The sequence below is a fragment of the Protopterus annectens genome, chromosome 2.part0 (assembly GCF_019279795.1).
Source record: "Protopterus annectens isolate FY-2018-M chromosome 2.part0, PAN1.0, whole genome shotgun sequence".
NCBI classification, from domain to species: Eukaryota; Metazoa; Chordata; order Ceratodontiformes; family Protopteridae; genus Protopterus; species Protopterus annectens.
Genome location: NC_056728.1, coordinates 19,072,358 through 19,092,943, shown reverse-complemented (window position 1 = coordinate 19,092,943; position 20,586 = coordinate 19,072,358). Strand labels below are relative to the sequence as shown.

The 20,586-nt window shown below is 37.2% G+C and overlaps 1 protein-coding gene across 1 annotated transcript in view; it reads left to right on the top strand.

The window, feature by feature from the left end:
- The window catches only part of LOC122793700 (carboxypeptidase O-like), a 254,733-nt gene that overhangs the window by 5,118 nt on the left and 229,029 nt on the right, over positions 1–20,586 (top strand). The window contains exon 2 of the mRNA XM_044061919.1: positions 16,627–16,741. Coding sequence (XP_043917854.1) covers positions 16,627–16,741 — 115 coding nt within the window. The remainder of the gene's footprint in view (positions 1–16,626; positions 16,742–20,586) is intronic.

Below are 20,586 nucleotides of genomic sequence, written 5' to 3'. Positions count from 1 at the left end.
TTACACTTATCAAGGGTATAAGAACTTGTCAGAGATTTGGGATGCATGGCTAGGTTTAAAAAGGCCCTTGTGGTCATTAGCCTAGTAAACACTTATGAACATGTCTAGTAACATACATGTATATATACATGTATACAATTTAGTAACATACTACTTCTGCATAAATACACTTGATGGGATATACAACAGATGTTTCAGTTATCCAAAGAACTCAGTGTAGTATGCAGTCAAGTAAAATATCAGGATTTATTTCACAGAACAGTAGATTCCAAATATGAGTGATTTTATTTATTTTGTGCTTGGTAATTCACTGGACTAACTCAGAAGTGCTGACCTTGTATTTGTGTAGAATGCAGATGGATATTGTAGAAATCATAGCAGTAACTGATAATGCTGTATACAGGTCTGTGCAGGCCATTTAGTATATGCTGACACATAATTGAGACTCTTGCCCTCTGTTGGGAATCACTTATGCAGTGCAGCCCACAATGTTTTAATCTGAAAAAATATGCTTTCAATGGATTGCTGTACTTTCCCCTTTTCTCTTTCCTTCAGTGATCCATGTTTGCATGTTTGTTCTGCAGCCTACATCACTGACTCACTTCTACCTGTCTGCCTATGGGGCAGCCCCTCAACTGCTTACTTTAACAAGCAGTAATATGCTGGCAAGTTTAGTCCATCAAAGTATCAGAGAATCCAGAAGTCTTTTGTAATGCTGTTTTGTACTCTGGGCTCCACAGTACATTGGTTAATGCAAATTATCTGTAGCTTTACATGATTTGTGTGTGGGCAACTCAGAAACTGCATCTAAGGTTAATGCCTGTCCATTATTGCAGTTTTCATTGTTTGTTTCCCAAGAACATTGTTGTGGAACAGGCCACACAACCATTTAAATCTATGGAATTATCCCCCCCCCCCAGAATAAGAAACTGTTGAGGCTGTCTGGGATGCTGGTTACACTGACTTGTTCACATTTTCCAAACCTTACCTTAAACCATACTTGTACTGTTTCTGCTTGATGAGTGCTGAGATACTGTATAATCTCCAACATAACATGTAATATGTCCTCTGTCGCATAACCTCTGACATAATGTAGCATAACCACTAACATAACATGTAATATATTCTCTGTCACATAACCTCTGACATAATGTAACATAACCACCAACATAACATGTAATATATCCTCTGTCACATAACCTCTGACATAATGCAACATAACCACCAACATAACATGTAATATATCCTCTGTCGCATAACCTCTGACATAATGTAACATAACCACCAACATAATATGTAATATATTCTCTGTCACATAACCTCTGAAATAATGTAACATAACCACCAACATAACATGTAATATATCCTCTGTCACATAACCTCTGACATAATGCAACATAACCACCAACATAACATGTAATATATCCTCTGTCGCATAACCTCTGACATAATGTAACATAACCACCAACATAATATGTAATATATTCTCTGTCACATAACCTCTGAAATAATGTAACATAACCACCAACATAACATGTAATATATCCTCTGTCGCATAACCTCTGACATAATGTAACATAACCACCAACATAATATGTAATATATTCTCTGTCACATAACCTCTGACATAATGTAACATAACCACCAACATAACATGTAATATATCCTCTGTCGCATAACCTCTGACATAATGTAACATAACCACCAACATAACATGTAACAAAACCTCAGACACATAACCTCTGACATATAATCTATGATATGTAACAACCTATGACACAGCATGTAATGTACCCTCTAACAAACATGTAACATAACATAACATATAACATAACATAAACACTGACATAACATGCAGCATAACTACTGATGTAACATGTAACATAACCTCTGATGTAATGTGCAACATACTCTATAACATAACATGTAACAACCTCGGACATAATGTAACATAAACTCAGACACATAACCTCTGACATAATGTAATATAACCTCTGCCACATATCCCATGGCATAGCTTTTAATGTAACCTCTAACAGAACATGTAACATAACCTCTGACATAACATGTAACATAACCTCTTACATAACATAATATAACCTCTGACATAACATGCAGCATAACCTCTCGTACAACATAATCTGCAACATAACATGTAATATAGCCTCCAACATAATATGTAAAATGTCATAACACATAATTCATCTAACATGAACATATCCAAAAGATCTGTGAAGACTTCGCAGCCATCTCTCCTTGAAATCAAAGCTGTATATAACTTGCATTACTGTGTACTCAACTGATTTTTGAGTCATCCTTTACAGTAAGTTAATTATTTTCTGAACATCTTCCATCTTGTCTCTCTACATCTATATAGCATCTTTTTTGCTATCAATACATAGTTCTTCTTTGAGTTTTTATATCCCAGAGCAATTTTATAGTAATACGGAGCTTGGCTTTTGCATTCAAGGCCATTCGTGTTTTTCAGGCCCCTTTGTTTGTGGTCCAACTAGAGAAGGCACTCTGTAGCACATCTTATTGAAATCTATAAAGTGGTAAAATATTTCCTTCCTGCAACCCCACAATCATATATGAAGGTAATTAAACAAGGTGGACCCCAAAACCAGGGTGAGAGGTACTTTCTTCTGAATGAACTCCATTGACCACTGTCTTCCTCTTTATTGATATGTATCTATGTATGTTTGCACACATGCTTATTTTGTTGCTAGTTTTTTTAATTTAGAAAAACGTAGTTAATATAAAACTGCCTCATGAAACAAAAACGGAAAAAGGCAAGTGTCTATTAATAACTCATTTCCAAACAGATGTACAGTGTATCATGAAGTTGTGTGCCCAAATCACAACTTTTGTCTGTTGGTCTGACTGCGGTTAAGGCATTGCATATGCACTGACATTTAGCGTGATGCATCAACCTGCAGTAGGTGTGAGTCCTCCTCCCCTGCCCCCAAAAAAGCTAATGTTTGACATGTTGCTCAAAGCCCAAGCCAAAAATGGTTACTTAATTTGGCATGTTTTTTTACTATGCGCCTTTTGAAAATTTACCCAGGAGCCTTTTCACCTTATGATTCAAGCCTGCCTGCCATCACCATTGCCTTTGGCACTAATGATATACAAGATTTTTGCATCACACTCATTCAAGCCATTTTATTAAATATAATCTATGAGCAGAGATCACAGTACTGAATTTAATGGAAATGTGTTACTTTATACTTTGCTGTGGTCACTACGACGGTTATAATGTTCATCTCTCAGTCTCTCTGTCTTAATCATGTTTACTTAAAAAATTTGCATTACTAAAACAAGGTCTTTACCTCTCAACTGTCCCTGATTTTCAGGGATGTCCCTGATTTTGACTCAAATTTTAACTCTGTCCCTCTTAATCCCTCCAAAAACTAGTGACTTTTGGAGGAAAAGTGTTGAATTACACTTAATGAATAATGACAATAATTAAGAGTTATAAACTTCTTTTACTTCAGAAAATGTGTATTAATTCATATGCTGTGATTCTGTCAATATTTCAAGTTAATAGCACTAATATTTTAAAAGTGTCCCTGATTGTCCCTGATTTTTTCTTGACTTGTCCCCAATTCTGTTGAAATTTATCCCCAATTGGTTGAGAGGTCTAAACATTCTGGACTATATTAAAAAAGTTAACTGCTTGCTGTAGCCAGACCATTTTAACTGTCAACCCCTGGGCCTGCAGTAAAGTTATTGTAACATTTAGGATTAGAATACACTAGCTTCTATGGGGTAACTGCATTCTGAGCCTGTCTTTTTCTTACAGTTCATTGTTAATATTGAAAAAGATAAAGCAATTGTTCTGTTTATCTTTGGATTTATGTCTTGCAATAATTTAACACAGATCTTATGGACACATAATCTTGATCTAAAACAGAAGAATTTCTATCTAAGCTTATTTAAAATAAACTGTTTTATTTTTGTGATATAGTTCCCATATAAAATAACTTCATTCACTACCACTTTACATTTGCCAAATGCTATTGTCATAAAACAGTTTGTGTCAAGTGGGAAAAAATGAGGAAACCTTCTGAGTTACGGCTTTCATATCTTGGTAAGCCATTCTGAATCCCAGGGATTATCTAAAAACTTGAAATAATTCTGCACACCTGAGTCAACATTTTCATGTCTTCATTTCAAAATGGTTAGTTCAGAACATTATGCCATGGTACTAAATACAACTTTGTAATTAAAGGAGCAGGCATGCTCCATATATTTCAAATAATATAGCTTGAACTTTAAACAAAGGAAAACTATAATGGAGGAATTTCAAAGTTCAGGCTGATTGCTTTTGTTTATCTGTTCAGTACTACTGACAAAAATGTTTGCCTTCCACACAAACATACTTGCTGATTCAGAGTAATTATCAAAGGGAGTAATTGTCACTGTTGCAGCTTACAAATTAACTTTTACTGGCTTACCCATGTACTATTCAAGCCGTAGGCTGTTAATAACAGGACTGATTTGACCAGCACTACTGCATATATACATTTCTGTGTTGTCCTTAATTTTGCAGACTAACTCAGAATGTCACTAAAACACATGGTGTTACTGAGTGCCTCTTTCGAATTATTCCAAAACTGGTCATAACTTTTGCTTTAAATTGCTGACAAAATATATCACTAGTGATGCTATTAATAACTAGAATTAACTCACTGACAAATAAGGACTTTGTATGTCAGTAAATTCTAGTTATTAATAGCATCACCAGTGATGTTAATAATCTTCTTTCGGCTTTTCCCAGTTAGGGGTCGCCACAGCGGAACTCCAGTCTGCTAATGATTGGCAGTGGACTTTTACGGTGCCGAGTTGCCAGCCCGATGCCCACCCTTCAAAGAATGCACACCCATTCGCGCACGCACCTACCTGCATGTCTTTAACTAGAATTAACTCACTGAACATAAGGATTTTGCATGTCTAGAAAAACCTCTAAGAATGCTATACAACTGCTAAAGGAATTTTCCAGAGCATTCCTTTCTGCTGCCGCAGTGAATTGCTGCTGTATTCACACTACTGCTTTTATGAAATTACTCTACAATATTGCTGTTTTCTTTCTTTTGCACATCATGATTATTGAGTATGCTATCACAGATGATCAAATATCTTGTTTTTTGGGGCCTTTACAAATGAAAATCATTTTCTAGTTCAATAATATATCTCATTAATGGATAATTATTTCCCCCAACCTCCTTAGCTTTGTGCTGTGTCACACTGTAGAGAGTTGTGAACTAATTTAAGTGCAAGAAAACTGTGAAACCATAGCTTTCTGTTTATCAGCAGGTAATTATCAGCGTGGCTAGGCTTAGATGAATCTTGTTTAATCAGTACAGTTAACATCTCTGGAATGTTTAATAGAGATTAGCACTATTTCTGTGCTTAACAGTCAGTGTAGTCACGAATTCTCTGTACTTGGCCCTGCTATTTGAGACCAATTATCTAAACAAGTGAAAAATGTCCTGATCTGAAAACATTCAGATGTAAAATACTGCATTAAGTTTTAATCTAATGCAAGTGTAAACACTTTGGACAATAATATCTTCTCACCTGATCAAATTCTGTAATCAATGTTGGATTTAGTTTAGATGACTGAATTTTTAAAATGTCAAAATTCATATGGTGAAGACCAATATGATCACCATTTTGAAAAGTTGAAAAAACAAGAAAACAACACAAACAGTGTCTTTGCAGGGGGCAAGCCCCCCTGCACCACCCACACCCCTGTTAATTATATATATCAACTCTGAGATTGTAATACAATGGGGAAAAGGGCACACTCACCGATCTCCACTGTACCGCGATCTCAGTACAATCCATTCGACTTTTAAAACATTGATCATATGGTCTTGACTATATGGATTTCAACATAAAAATTCAGTCATCTGAACTAGCCCTGGTATACCATATATAATTTGCTGGAATTTCTCATTACAGCCCTTTAAAGTACACATTGGCCTTTCATTAGCTCTTTTGACAAATGTGTTATCACTTTACATAATTACAGTGTTTGCCAAATAAATATTTAATTTCTGATTTATCTGGATACTTTGCTTATTTTATCATTCCTTGTGCCTTTATGTATATATTCTATATTATATCTGAAGTACTTTGTATGCTCCATGCTATACACTAAGAGGATTATTTATATATATATATATATATATATATATATATATAAACTAAAACTAAAACAGTAAAGCTGTATTTAGAGTACGATAAGTCCACAAACAGAAAAATAAACCCAAGCAACATTTATTAAAATAACACCATTGGTCCAGTGAGCGCTTTCATCTCCTTATATGAGACTTCTTCAGTCTAAATAGTGTAATGATAAAAACACATACAAATACACAAATAGTCACATGGAAAATGCCCCTTTTCAGGAATATTAATGTTTTAGTCATTCCTCCTCAAGTGAAAATAATGCACTTGGTAAACACTATAAGAGTAGTAAATGCAAGGCAGTCTACAAGTTTATGGATTGGGATCAAATACAAGAGTTTGACAAACTGCTTAATGCTGAAGATGAACTGGGTTGGTGTGAATATCTGTGGCAGGTGAAATTAAATGCTTACTCTCCACCAGGATTGAACAACAAGGAAGATTTTGTTGTTTATATGAGGATATTCCCATGTTAATACCAATGTAGTGAGAGATTCCATTAAGTTAGAGCAGGTATAAGCTCACATCGACTTACATTTATCTGCCATATATATTTGCCATTGACACTTGGCTGAAAAGTTATATTTAAGATTCTGATTGGATAGCCCCAGCTTACATTATGTTCATAATAGATAGATCACACAATAGGGCAGAAGGGATAGTTATTCTTCCTAGGGATATCATCTTCTGTCCTCTTGACACAAGCCAGCCTCCTTTAGTAATATGATTTGAAGGTGCTATCATGGATTTACAGCTAGACACTTCTAAATCCTTTAAAATTTGTTGTGTGAATACATGCAGTCATCTGAGATAAGGATACTTTCCATTGATTATCTAATCACATTAAGTAATCACATTAAGGTACAAGTTATACTGTGTTAAATCTGTGTGTTGTAAAATTAAAACAGGTAGTCATACAAAGAGAAGTTAAATCTGTGTGTTATGAAACTAAAACAGATAGTAACAGGAGGAAAAGATACATCTGGGTAATGTAAAACTACAACAGATAGTAACAGGAAGAGAAGACATGTCTGTGTGATGTTAAACTAAAACAGGGAGTAACTGGAAAAGAAGATGAGTCTGTGCAATGTAACAGCTGTGAGCAGTATAGCGGCATCAGACTCCTATCACATTGCATGAAAGTTCTGGAGAGGGTGATTGATAAATGGATACACAGAGTAGTAGAATGTAAGATGGAAGATGAGTAGTTTGGATTCAAATCAGGATGCAGCACAACTGACCTGATGTTTCCAGTGAGACAGATACTTGTGAAGAAGCTAGAGATGAGGCAAGAGTCCAACTGGGCATTCCTAGACTTGGAGAAAGCACATGACAAGGTCCCAAGAAAGCTGATCTGGGCAGTACTACGGTGGTTTGAAGTCCCAGAAACAATGGTAAAATTAGTGCAGGCTATGTAAAGGACCCAATGACTCAAGTATTAACAGTGTTTGGCCTCACAAAGAAGTTCCCATTGGGAGTGGGTGTACACCAGGGATCAGCTCTGAACCCACTGCTATTCAAACTGGTAATGGACTACACTAGCAAACAGGTCAAAGGGGACAGATCAACAAAGTTGCTGTATGCTAATGATGTGGCATTACAGGCAGACTCTGAGCTAGAACTTCAGCAAAGGATAGGAGAATGGAATACAAAACTGAAGGCACATGGGATGAAACTAAGCACAGATAAGACAGTGGCAATGGCAGCAAATTGGGGAAATCAGAAGAAACTGAGCATAGAGATAGAAGGGAAGATAATGGAACATGTAAACAGCTTCAAGTATCTGGAAAGTGTGGTTGAGGAGAAAGGAAGTCTGAATGAGGAGGTGAAAGCTAGAATCAGAAGGGCTGCAGCCAACTGGTATAGAATGTCAGGTGTAGTCTATGACAGAAGAATGCCAAAGAAGCTGAAAAGTAAGGTGTACAAGACAGTGGTGCAACCAGTACTATGGTAGAGAAACCTGGGCAGTAAAGGCAGAACAGTTGAAGAAGATAGAGGTGATGTAAATAAAGTGCCTGAGAAGGGTAGTAGGATGCCCACTGTGAGACAGATGAAGAAATGAGGACATAAGAGCAGAATCCAAAGTAGCTCCAATTGCAGAAAAGGTCAAAGAGAACAGATTACGGTGGTTTGGGTACATGTGCAGAAAAGCAGAAGACAATCTGGTGAAGAAGATTTGGGATAGACAGGCAGAAGGTAAGAGGAAGCGATGATGTCCAACAAAGGGGTGGATGGATTGTGTAAAAGAAGATCTGTGATAGTCAGTCATGAGTGTCAGAAAAATGGGAAAAAGAGGGCTGATGATGTAAAACTAAAACAGATAAGGAAGAGAAGGTAAGTCTGTGTGATATGAATCTAAAACAGGGAGTAACAGGAAGAGAAGTTAAGTCTGTATAATGTGAAACTAAATAGAACTAAACAGAAAATTAGTATAAGTAGTCACAAAACACATAAAATAACTAATGATTTTATTAAATAAGTGATTATGTCTAAAGTAATAAAGCTGACATAAGAATGTTTTATGTTGTACCCATGACCAAGGTGGACAAAAGTAAAAATTGTAACTGTACCAAATAAATACATGCATTAGTATGTTCATTTACATTAACAGATGTTGGTGGGTAAGTGCTAAACATATTTCCTTTGTAAACTGCATGGACATCAATAGATTCACCTACTCATTTAATGATGGCCTAAAATACATGTTTGACTGTTAGATTATTTATGCAGTGCTAGTGTGAGGTGAAGAAAGTATTTTTATTTTATCTATCTATCTATCTATCTATCTATCTATCTATCTATCTATCTATCTATCTATCTATCCTTTGTTGACCCAGTTAGTCCTGCCAGATTAGAGGTATATTTTCAGGGGAGACCTGAGGTGGTATTTGTACTACTAGGGGAAAACATGGATGATTCAGCTTTTGCTGAAAATGGAGTGAAAGTTGCTGAAGATGTAGTTGAAATGGTAGCATCACTACCAGAAGATTTTTTTCTGATGATGTGGGTGCAGAAAAAAACAGTGACATTGGAGGAAAAGTAGACTGTATGGATTCAGAAGAAAACTTTCAGAGGAGATTGTTTGACGGAGAGACAGTTACCTCTGAAAAAATGCATAATTACAACCCTCCAATCGGGGGGGGGGGGTTGCAGGATGATTATTTGGAAGAAATGGTAAACCAAAGTGGGCCAGAAAGTGGAGCAGGAATTTCATGGAGTGACATCATGGAAAAAATAGAAGAAGAAAAAGGAGAAGAAGAGACTATGCCAGAAAAAGTTCCAGAGACAAACACTTATGCACAAACTGTTGGAGAAGGAGCAAAGAAGCAAGAAGAAATAAAAGAAACAAAAAAGAAGTATACAGTACATGTGAGCAGTAAAAAAGAAGAAAGTTTGGAAAGGTATGAGGTTTGGGACTCTGTCATAGCACCTCTGGGTGTCAATACAAAACAGGAAAGAGCATTTATTTTAATGAATAAAGAAACTTTTTGTGATTTGATATTTTGATCAGTCACAGCTTGAAGTTATGGGAAAGAGTAGTGGAAGCTAGGTTAAGAAGGGAGGTGATGATTAGTGATCAGCAGTATGGTTTCATGTCAGGAAAGAGCACTACAGATGCAATATTTGCTCTGAGAGTGCTGTTGGAGAAATACAGAGAAGGTCGGAAGGAGTTGCATTGTGTCTTTATGGACTTAGAGAAAGCATATGACAGAGTGCCTAGAGAGGAGTTGTGGTATTGTATGAGGAAGTCGGGAGTGGCAAAGTAGTATGTAAGAGTGGTACAGGATATGTACAAAGGTAGTGTGACATTGGTGAGGACTGAGGTGGGAGTGACAGATACGTTTAAGGTAGAGGTGGGATTACATCAAGGATCAGCTCTGAGCCCTTTCTTATTTGCACTGGTGATGGACAGGTTGACAGATGAGATTAGACAGGAGGCCCCGTGGACTATGATGTTTGCAGATGACATTGTGATATGTAGTGAGAGTAGGGACCAGGTTGAGGAGACCCTGGAGAGGTGGAGATGTGCTTTAGAGAGGAGAGGAATGAAGGTCAGCAGGGCTAAAACAGAATATATGTGTGTAAATGAGAGGGAGGGTAGAGGAATGGTGAGGTTTCAGGGAGTAGAGTTGGTAAAGGTAGATGAGTTTAAGTACTTGGGATCAACAGTTCAGAGTAATGGTGAGTGTGGAAGAGAGGTGAAGAAGAGAGTACAGACAGGATGGAATGGGTGGAGAAAAGTGTCAGGAGTGATTTGTGACAGACAGGTACCAGTAAGAGTGAAAGGGAAGGTCTACAAGAGGGTAGTGAGACCAGCTATGTTATATGGATTGGAAACGGTGGCATTGACGAAAAGGCAGGAGTCAGAGCTGGATGTGGCAGAGTTAAAGATGTTAAGATTTGCACTAGGTGTGAATAGGATGGACAGGATTAGGAATCAGTATATTAGAGGGTCAGCTCAGGTTGGACAGTTTGGAGACAAAGCAAGAGAGGCGAGATTGCGTTGGTTTGGACATGTGCTGAGAAGGGATGCTGGGTATATTGGGAAAAGGATGCTAAGGATGGAACTGCCATGTAAGAGGAAAAGAGGAAGGCCTAAGATAAGGTTTATGGATGTGGTGAGAGAGGACATGCAGGCGGTTGGTGTGAAAGAGCAAGATGCAGAGGACAGGAAGAAATGGAAACAGATGATCTGCTGTGGCGACCTCTAATGGGAACAGCCGAAAGAAGATGATTTTGTGATTTGATATTTGAGACTGGGCAGGTCATGGAAATTTTTTTGGGTGCATATGAACAAAAGAAAAATATTTATCCATGGTCAGAATATGTGGTGCAAGCTTTTTAAAGACAAAAAAAGAATAATGATCCAGTTTAGAACTGAAGTTGAAGCAAAAAAACTGAAAGAACATTTGTTAACTATATGTAAAGAAGTAATGGGCACTACAAAAATATATGATGAAAGAGGACTATGGACTGGGGGATGGAAATGTGGAATAATACTTAAAATGGAAAATGTTAATGTTATGCACGTTCTAGTATTATTAATGTGCATGGTAATAGTGTTTTTTGAAAAACGGGGGTCAGCCAAAGACTTGTTATTTTTGTGGAAAAAAATTATCATTTAATCAATGAATGTGATAAAAAAATATGTTATTTATGTGGCAAAATAGGGCATAATGCAAAAAATGTGGCAATACTGGTCATTCATGGCTAGAATGTGAAATGAATGTGCAAGAAAATGAAAACAAAAATTAAGTTATAGAGGAGAAAGAGACAAGAAAATGTGCAAAAAGGTGTGACTGATAAAGAGCTTATACATGAAGTTAAAGAAAGTAGCAATGAAAAATAAACAGAGGAGACAAGTGAGGAAGAAGCTGATTTGATAAATCATTATAGGGAATTTTACAGGCATATAATGTAAGAAAAAATATTACAAGTAATAAAATCTGTTTATGAAAGCAACTATGTGAAACTAAATGTAAATGATAAATTGGGGAAGAAATAAAAATAGAATGTGGAATAACGCAGGGCTGCCCAACTAGTAGTGAAGTTTTCTCTTTAGTTATGAATGTAATAGCAAAGGAAATTAGAAAAATGTCGTAGTGGTGGATACAAAATGAAGAAGGAAGTACAATTCCCAACAATGTATAATTATGTGGATGATATTGTATTAATTGTTAAAAATGAAGTATGGATGGAAAAAGTAAATGAAAAATTAACTGTTGTTAGAAATGACAGAACACATAAAAAAGGTGGAGGTGTTGCTGTCCTTTACTCCTCATCCCTCTTAGTCACCCCTTACACCAAACCTATCCCCAACTTTGGTAATGCTGAACTAATTCTAGCCCTCAATCAAGTAAACAAACATAAATTCATCTGTATTGCCACCCTATACATCCCTCCCGGAGACAATGCCCCAGTCCTCGAGGACATTCTCTCCTGGCTCTCAGTCAATGTCACTAATGAAACTATAATCCTGGGGGATGTTAACATTAACTGGGACACAATTCTATCTCCAACTAACTCCCTACATATAAATCTTTATAACTTCACTCAACTTATTAACTCCACAACCAGACCTTCCAAAGACTTCCTCTCTGGTAGTATCCTAGACTGAATTCTAGTTTCCCATCACTACATCTCCAGTAGTGGTACCCTTCCAGGTCCACTAGGTGATCACCATCCCACTTTTGCCCATCGTCTTCCCTCTTTCCTACAACTTTCACACTCCTACACCTCTTCTCGGTACCTAAAAAACTTCAACCCCAATGCATTCTCTGATGCACTAAAAAGAACTAACTGGAACCCACTCAAAACTTTACCCCTGGAAAATGCTGTTACTTACTTAAATAAAACCTTCTTAAACTTGCTAGACCCCTTCGCTCCCTGGAAAACAAAATGCACTAAAAGTAACTCCATCTCTTGGCTAACTAAGAATACCTTAGGCACCATGCGACTCCGTGATAAAGCTTGGAAACACTACCATAAAACTAAAACTATTACTTCCTTTACTGAATACAAAACACTCTGCAACAAAGTAAAAAAACTTATTAACTCAGACTGTAAAGTCTATTTTTCCACCCTCCAAACCCATCACAATAATAACCCTAAAAAATTCTGGGATGGAATCGCCTCTTTTCTTAACCCAGGTAAAAAAGAAAACCCTTGTCCTGACCCAAATGCCTCTGACTCAGATTTAGCTACTCAATTCAACTCATTCTTTATTGATTCATCATCCTTCACTAATGATCTTGCTTCACCACAACAACCTCCATACATACTCTTCTGCTCTAGTACCTCTAGCCTCCAACATCCTCTCTTCTCCATTAACCCTATCCCTATCTCTACCATAAAAAAACTTCTTCTAAAATTGAAACCTTGCTCTAATGCCCCTGATGAAATACCCTCCTACTTCCTTAAAATAGCCACAGAGGCCACTGCCTTCCCTATATGCATCCTAATAAATCAATCAATTTCAGAATGCCATGTTCCCCAGCTCTGGAAAAAGGCCTATATTATTCCACTCCATAAAAGCGGTAACAATAATGATGTCTCCAACTTTTGTCCCATCGCTATCTTATCTCCTATTTCAAAACTTCTCAAAAAATGCATCCACCTACAACTCTTACCCTATCTTATAAATAATAACCTTTTTACTCCCACCCAGCATGGATTCCAACCCTGCCATAGCACCACCACTGCTCTCCCCTCCTTCCTAGAAACTGTAAACTAAGCCCGCGACTCTGGTCATATTGTATCCACCCTCCTGCTAGACCGCTCTAAGGCCTTCGACACCATCTCTCATAGCCTTCTTCTTACTAATCTCTCTAAACTAAATATATCCCACTCCTCTATTAACTGGTTCACCAGTTACCTATCTAATAAGTAACAATCAGTTAAGTGGAAAAACGCTATCTCACCATTCCTAAACATTCCCACAGGTGTGCCCCAAGGCTCAATTCTAGGCCCCCTTCTATTCAGTATCTTCATTAATGACTTCTACCATGCCATCCCTAATGTGAACCTCATCCAATATGCGGATGACTCAACAATAATCTGTTTTGCAACCTCCACTTCTACATTAAAAAAATTAACCCAAGATGCCTTCTCCTCCACATAACAATGGATGCTACATAACCACCTAGCACTAAAGGCAACCAAGACTAAACTAATGATATCCCCCCCCCCCCAAAAAGCATCACCTTTCACTTGAAATAGTCTCCACTGCTAAACTGTTAGGAATTCTCATCGATGACCAACTAAAGTTTGATAGCCATCTTCATGTCAATATTAAAAAAAAAAACTCACAAGAAACTTGGTATACTTTATCGCCACAACCATTTAATTTCTCCCTCCACCAGACTCATTCTGGCTAACACATACCTCATCCCTTCCCTCCTGTATGGTGCCTCTATCCTATCAATCTGCAATCCTCCCTCAAATCAAAACTCTCCTCCTGTTACTATAAAATTTCAAAATTTGCGACTGGCCATAGATCCAATACCCATCACTGCATCTCCCTGCGCCAACTGAACTGGCTTGAACTGCCCAGTTATCTTACCTATATTCAACTTATCCATGCACACAAACTTATTTTTAGCCCCTCTCTCTGCCCCTCCCTTGCCTCTACCTTCCAAATGCATCTTCCTAACAGATGCCTTCGATCTAACTTCCAAAATCTAATAGAACTACATAAACCTGCCTGCCCTCCAGGCAAACATCTTCTATCCTTCTGCTTAGCATGCCACTGGAAGTCTCTCCCACCTCTTATCTGTACCACTAACAGTCTCTCTACCTTTAAAACTTTACTTCACTCACACCTAATCTCACAATGGAAATGCTCTTGCTCACACCCTACATAACTTCCTTAACTATAATTCTCTCTATTCCAAACATATCTGCTAATAGCCTCCTTTAGCCCATAATTTCCTGAAGGAACTTGCATTCTTTATACTACCTTAATTTATTTATAATGGGATTTTTCATGCATTTGCTCCATCAAATACCAATTTATTGCAACTGTGGTTGCCATGTATTTTTTTTCTAAATGTGCTTTTGTAAACTTTGTAATTGTTTTGTAATTATGTAATTTACTGGAGAGTTTCTCCCCAGGACTCCACTGAAAATGGGCTCCTCATGGCCCAATAGATCATCTTGGTAAAGAAACTGCAAATAAATAAATAAATAAATAAATAAGTATATATTTAAAAAAATGGTTTAGGTATAAATAAAGAGAAAAGTAAAGGATTTGTTTTCAAAGGTATGATAGGAGGTATTGAGTTCATAATATTTGAAAGGAATGAATGCATACAACAACAATGGGATGATGTACTCAAAGAAGTAAAGAATATGATCATTTTTTGGAAATCATAGATTTTCATATAGAAAAAAGCACACTTGAACACCATGGTAATAGGAAAAACTGCTTATGTTATGATTCCTATTAAGTATGAAAATGAACTAATGATGATTATATTTTGTTTTATATGGGGCTCTAGACTGAATCCAGTCAAGAGAGGGGCTCTTGGATTTAATAAATGCAATACTACATGCAGCATCTTTAATTTTGTAAAAGGTATTAAACGGAATTTTGAAGGAAAGTAAAAACTTGATAGAAATTATACTATATTATCAATACAAAGAACTGCGCGTAGGAAAATAAGTTAAAAAAGGAATAAAAGCACTGTGAATGAAGAAATGAAAGAGTATCAAAAACAAAATTATGTTACGGAAAATAAAAAATAATATATGTGAGAAAAATAGAAAGGAATGGTACTTGGGTATTATGAAAGCATTTTATTACATTGATCCATAGAAAGATTTAGAAATAGATAAGAAAAAAGCCATAGTGATGAGATATAATAACTATAAAAAGATTATAGAATGTAATGATTTTTTATGGAGATTGTCTACTAGAAAATTGCCAGTTAAGGCAAATATGCCATACAAAAAAGCAAGATAGAATATGTAATAAATGTAGAGAGTTTGAGACTACTGAGCATGTGTTTTTGAAATGTGAAAGAGTTAATCATTTGGGGGAAGAAATATGTACACATAATAGGATGAAAAGTTTGTTAAAATTTGAGCAAGTAAATATGGACACAGTAGACTTTGGTTATTATGGTACACGAAAACAGGAAGAAGTGAAGAAAATGGACAGAATAGTATTTTATGTTTCACAGACTATATGGAACGAGAGACTGAAATTAAATACAATGGAAAATGGACTTTGAAAAAGATTTTGGAGAAAATAATGTTTTGGTTGTGGATAAAAGGTGAGGAGGGAATGCTTAAACTTGCCCCCCCCCTGCATTACATTGTGTGTATGACATCGGAGTTCGAAACTCAACGAATCTGATGTTCGATTTGCTGAGTTTCGAACTTCCGTGATGTTCGACAAGCAGAAATCAGCATTTCAGTTCGCCTAACTGGCTGTTCTCAAGAATGATTTTCAGCGTTTCAAAGGTAAACCTTTTACACCATCTAGTACAATGTTAGAGACATATGAAGTCTAGTACTGCACAAAAGAGGTCTAGAAGTAATGTTTCAAATCAGAACTGGAAGTCTGCAGCTCAGGAGAAAAACAGCCCTACAACTAAAACAGCAAGATAAAGCATTAGCATGGGTATGTATTTACAGTGTAGATTTAAAAACAGTCTGGATCACAGAACTTCTAGCACTCACATTATAAGTACAGAATCAATCATTGTGAGGCTGCAGAGTGTATTCTGTTAGCATTCAAAATAAGAAAAGATGAACATGGACTAGAGGAGCCTATAAATGTATTTAGACTCTGGAACTGCAGCACTGAGCTCAAGAAGTAGTTTATAGAGTTCCAGCTTTCAAAATGTGGAGTTCCAGAAATAGAATATTTTAAATGCTAGCACACGTACTAGCAATGATATCTCTTATACTACTTTTTCATAGAACATCGGTACAGGATGCCCCTGTACTTTCAGGAGACAACATGCAAAGAATGAAGAGAGCATATCGTGACAGTTTAATGGATTATAACTACAACCAGTATCACCCTATGGACCAGGTAAGCAGAAACAGTACCATTTAGATTCTTAATGTATTCATCAATGTGAGACAAGAAGATGTGTTTTCTTTGTATTTCATGTAGCCTATTTTACATGTAGCATTTTAATTCTTTGTGAACGTATTAGTCAAATTGAGAATTTAATTTCCTGTTGTAAAATGCAACATAATGATGAAAGGGAAATGGCAGCTGGAAATTAATAACAAGAAATGCAAAATAATTTATTTATGGAAATAAAAAGAAGAATGGGAGGCATGGTGCAGCTAGACTAAGGTTGTCTGAAAATATGGATACAAAGGAATGCAGAGAAGTGTAGTTTCCTCAGAACTCCCCCCTCTTAAAGTCTCAGACATCAATCGTCTGTCAACATATTTGCTCTCCCCCTCCACGTAAACAGCCAGCCCATTCTTTCCCCAGCCAAGATGAGAACCCTATGGCCTGTTCTTTTCCTGGCAAGGGAAAGAAATAATTAGCTCATTTGTTTCCATTCATAGGTGAGAGCTGGGAGTAAGAAAGCCTTCATCTGCATAAAGAACCCTTCCTCCTCACCTAACTCCCTCCCTGTGGCAGCCAGGGGCCATAACTTGTGCTACTGCCTAGGAGTTTTCCTCATGTACCTACATGTGCACCCAGGAATGCCATCCTAACCTATATGAGGTGTAAGCCTCACTGGCCCAAAAGTTGCTAACAGAAATCACTCAATACTCCTGCTGGCATCAGTGGTGCAGCAGGTCACACTACTTCCCTCTTTCCAGTATGGGAAAGTCTGTACTGGTCACTCACTCCCACCTTTTTGCCTTCCAGTTCCAAGCCATTATTCAGGGGTTCATCTCTTTCTGTGTCTCTTTTTGCCACAGGACTGAAGCAGTGTGCTCAGAACGTAATGTAGTATGGTAGAGTACCTTGAAAGGTGAGTGGAAGTGGAATGCTGTGTAGGACATTACCCAGAGAATGAGGGAACTACTAATGCTCCCACAAAGGGCCATGCTACAGCTTCATTGCAGTACAGGCTTCGTTTGTGGAGAACACATCACTTCATCATTTTACTGGAGAGGATTTGAGGGGCAAGTGCAAAGGCAATGTATGAACTGAAGGGCATGATGTATCAGTTATCAGTATACATATTAAGGAACTGAGTTTGTGCATAGCAGAGATAAGAAGGAAACAGAAATATCATAAACTGTTAAAACATATGCAAGGAATCAAGAAGATAAGGAATGTATGCCACCAAGAGCCAGCAGGAAGAAAAACAAATCCAAATTGGATTCATTTGTTTTCTCTACATTTAAGGAAAGTATGTCACTCAGGTGGATAAAGCCTAAGCTACAGCTCACACAACCTGGGTTTGAGTGGCGGCTCAGGTGACTGACAGAGTGGCAAGGAAAGATGGGTGCACATTGATGACACTCCCTTAGGAGAGACGTGGTTCAAAGAGGGGAGTTGCCCTTGAACATAATTGATGAGATGGGAGCCAGGGCATGGAGTGGGAGAGGCATAAAAAGTAGCTCCCCAGCACAGAAGCAGAGATGGCCATACCCCCCGGTGCCCTTAGGATCCACAACAAGCCCTAGCAATATCAGATAAGTCCTGTGGGTAGGAGATAATCTGGAAGCCCTAGTGTGGATGTGGGACACTGGGGGCCAGGCCAGTTAAATGAAGTCCCAACATTGATTACATTCGAGGTCAACTCCCCTCTTTGAACCACACCTCCCATAAGGAATAGTCATTGACAAACACCCACCTATACTGTGTGTACATGCTCATCCCTCCCTACTGCTTCATCAGTTGTCAAAGCAGCTAACTGAACACAGGTCAAGTGAACTGTAGTCAGGGATTTATCCTTGTATGCCACCAGAGTACCAAATTCTATACCTAATATTAACCATATGTGGATACTTATATTATTTTTCCATTTATCCTATATGGAAACATATATATATATATATATATATATATATATATATATATATATATATATATATATATATATATATATACATATACATATACATATATATAATAACAAATATTTTTTCTTATTAATTTTAAATGCTCACAGTCTACATGGGAAGGTGATGCACTCATCTTGGTTTTCCACTCTTGCTAAAACTGACTTGGGAACAAAGGCAAGTACTGATCTAGTTCTTTGTTCATCTTTTAACTAAATCACAACGTCTTACTCTACCACAAATAACTATACAAGTTCTAATTTACTATATCTTTATCAACAATATTTTCTCATACATTTATTGTTGTCATTTATCTCTCACCCTCCAACAGGTTCAGTATTTATGCATTAAAACTGTATGTTTCCAAAATGTTGAATAAATGTTCCTACCATCTTTAAAGAGTCTCACTGGAGTAAAGCACCACTTACATGGGATATGCTTATGTTGACACCAGATACATGCCCATCATCTGGTTCTATGGCATCCTTCCTAATACCCTTTACCATTCTCTACTCAATAGATCATTTTTCCATTACACTCCATTTTTTTCTGCAGATGATCTCTTCCTGCCTCTTTATTCTTGTACCAGTGATTCTTGTAAATTACACTTCCTTTCCCTTTTTTGTCACTGATCCATTTCTTCCAAGGTGCTCTCCTTCTACATTGTTTGCACCACTTTCCAATTGCTCTAAGGTAAATAAATTTAAGTTGCGTGTATGTGGATGATTGGGATGGGAGTAAAATGTACCTTGTCCTCAAAACTTAAAAGATGAGGCCACTTTCCTCTGTTGCATCTATGTTTTCTATTTAAGGTGTTTTCTTATTTGTTTTTCAAATACATATCCTTTTTGATTGCAGAACGTTTTGATCTTCTGTTCTTCTGAATCAATAAGGTTCCTCCATTCCTCATGTCACATTTCACAGCCTCAGTAGCCATTCCACATATATTCCATCTAGTCCACCAATGCCTACAAACGCTCGGCCACTGGAAGACTAGCATAGTCCCATTCATTCTTTCCTATTCATTCTTCCCATCAAAATCCATTTTCATCCACTGGGGAGCATTAAGTACAATAACCAGTGAAGGCAAATGAAACTAACTCCACTGTTCCATACATTACTGGCACATATATATCTATACTTTTTCTTGTAACCCTGCACCCTTACTCGGTCTTATCATACTTGTTTGGTCATGTATCCTTCACAGTCCAGGATCCCTAGGGTTCTTGCTCATGGTTCCTCAATTTTATCATACAACCTGGACAGCTTCTCACTCATTATCTCCACTGTAATCCCTAGTATAAGCCTGAGGTACAGAGGAAGTGTCGCCTCTCCTGTTGAACCACAAGGTCTCTAGCTCTTTCCTGTAACATTCTGAATAGAACCATTAATCCTCATTACAAATGAGGCCAAAATGTCTTGCAAATAATTTGAGTACTGATAGAACTCTCAAAGTTATCTGGTTGATTTCCATGTGATTAGTACACAGTCATTAGCAAAGAGATGAAACCACGCTCTCCCTATTGCCAATTCTATAACTTTTAATTCCTTTTTTATCATCCCAGCAGTTTTTCCATAACCAACATAGCGTACTTCTCAACTGTCCAGATTTGCACAGAATGTCCTGATTTTTACCTCATATTTTTAACTTGTTTCTTATAAAATTATGGTTTTATCACTGGGAAATCATTCAGGACTGAAGTCAGGAAATAATAGCAGATATTTGAATGTCAGACTTGATATTCAGAAAATTCATAGGTTCATAGGTTGATACTAGGCTATCTGCCCTAGGGCATTTACAAGCCTAGCCAGAGTGTGTTTGGCTTTCGCCACCCTTTTAAATGAGTTTTACTGTGTCCTTTTTAGTTTAGTTTACTGTGCCTCTGTCTAGTAGTG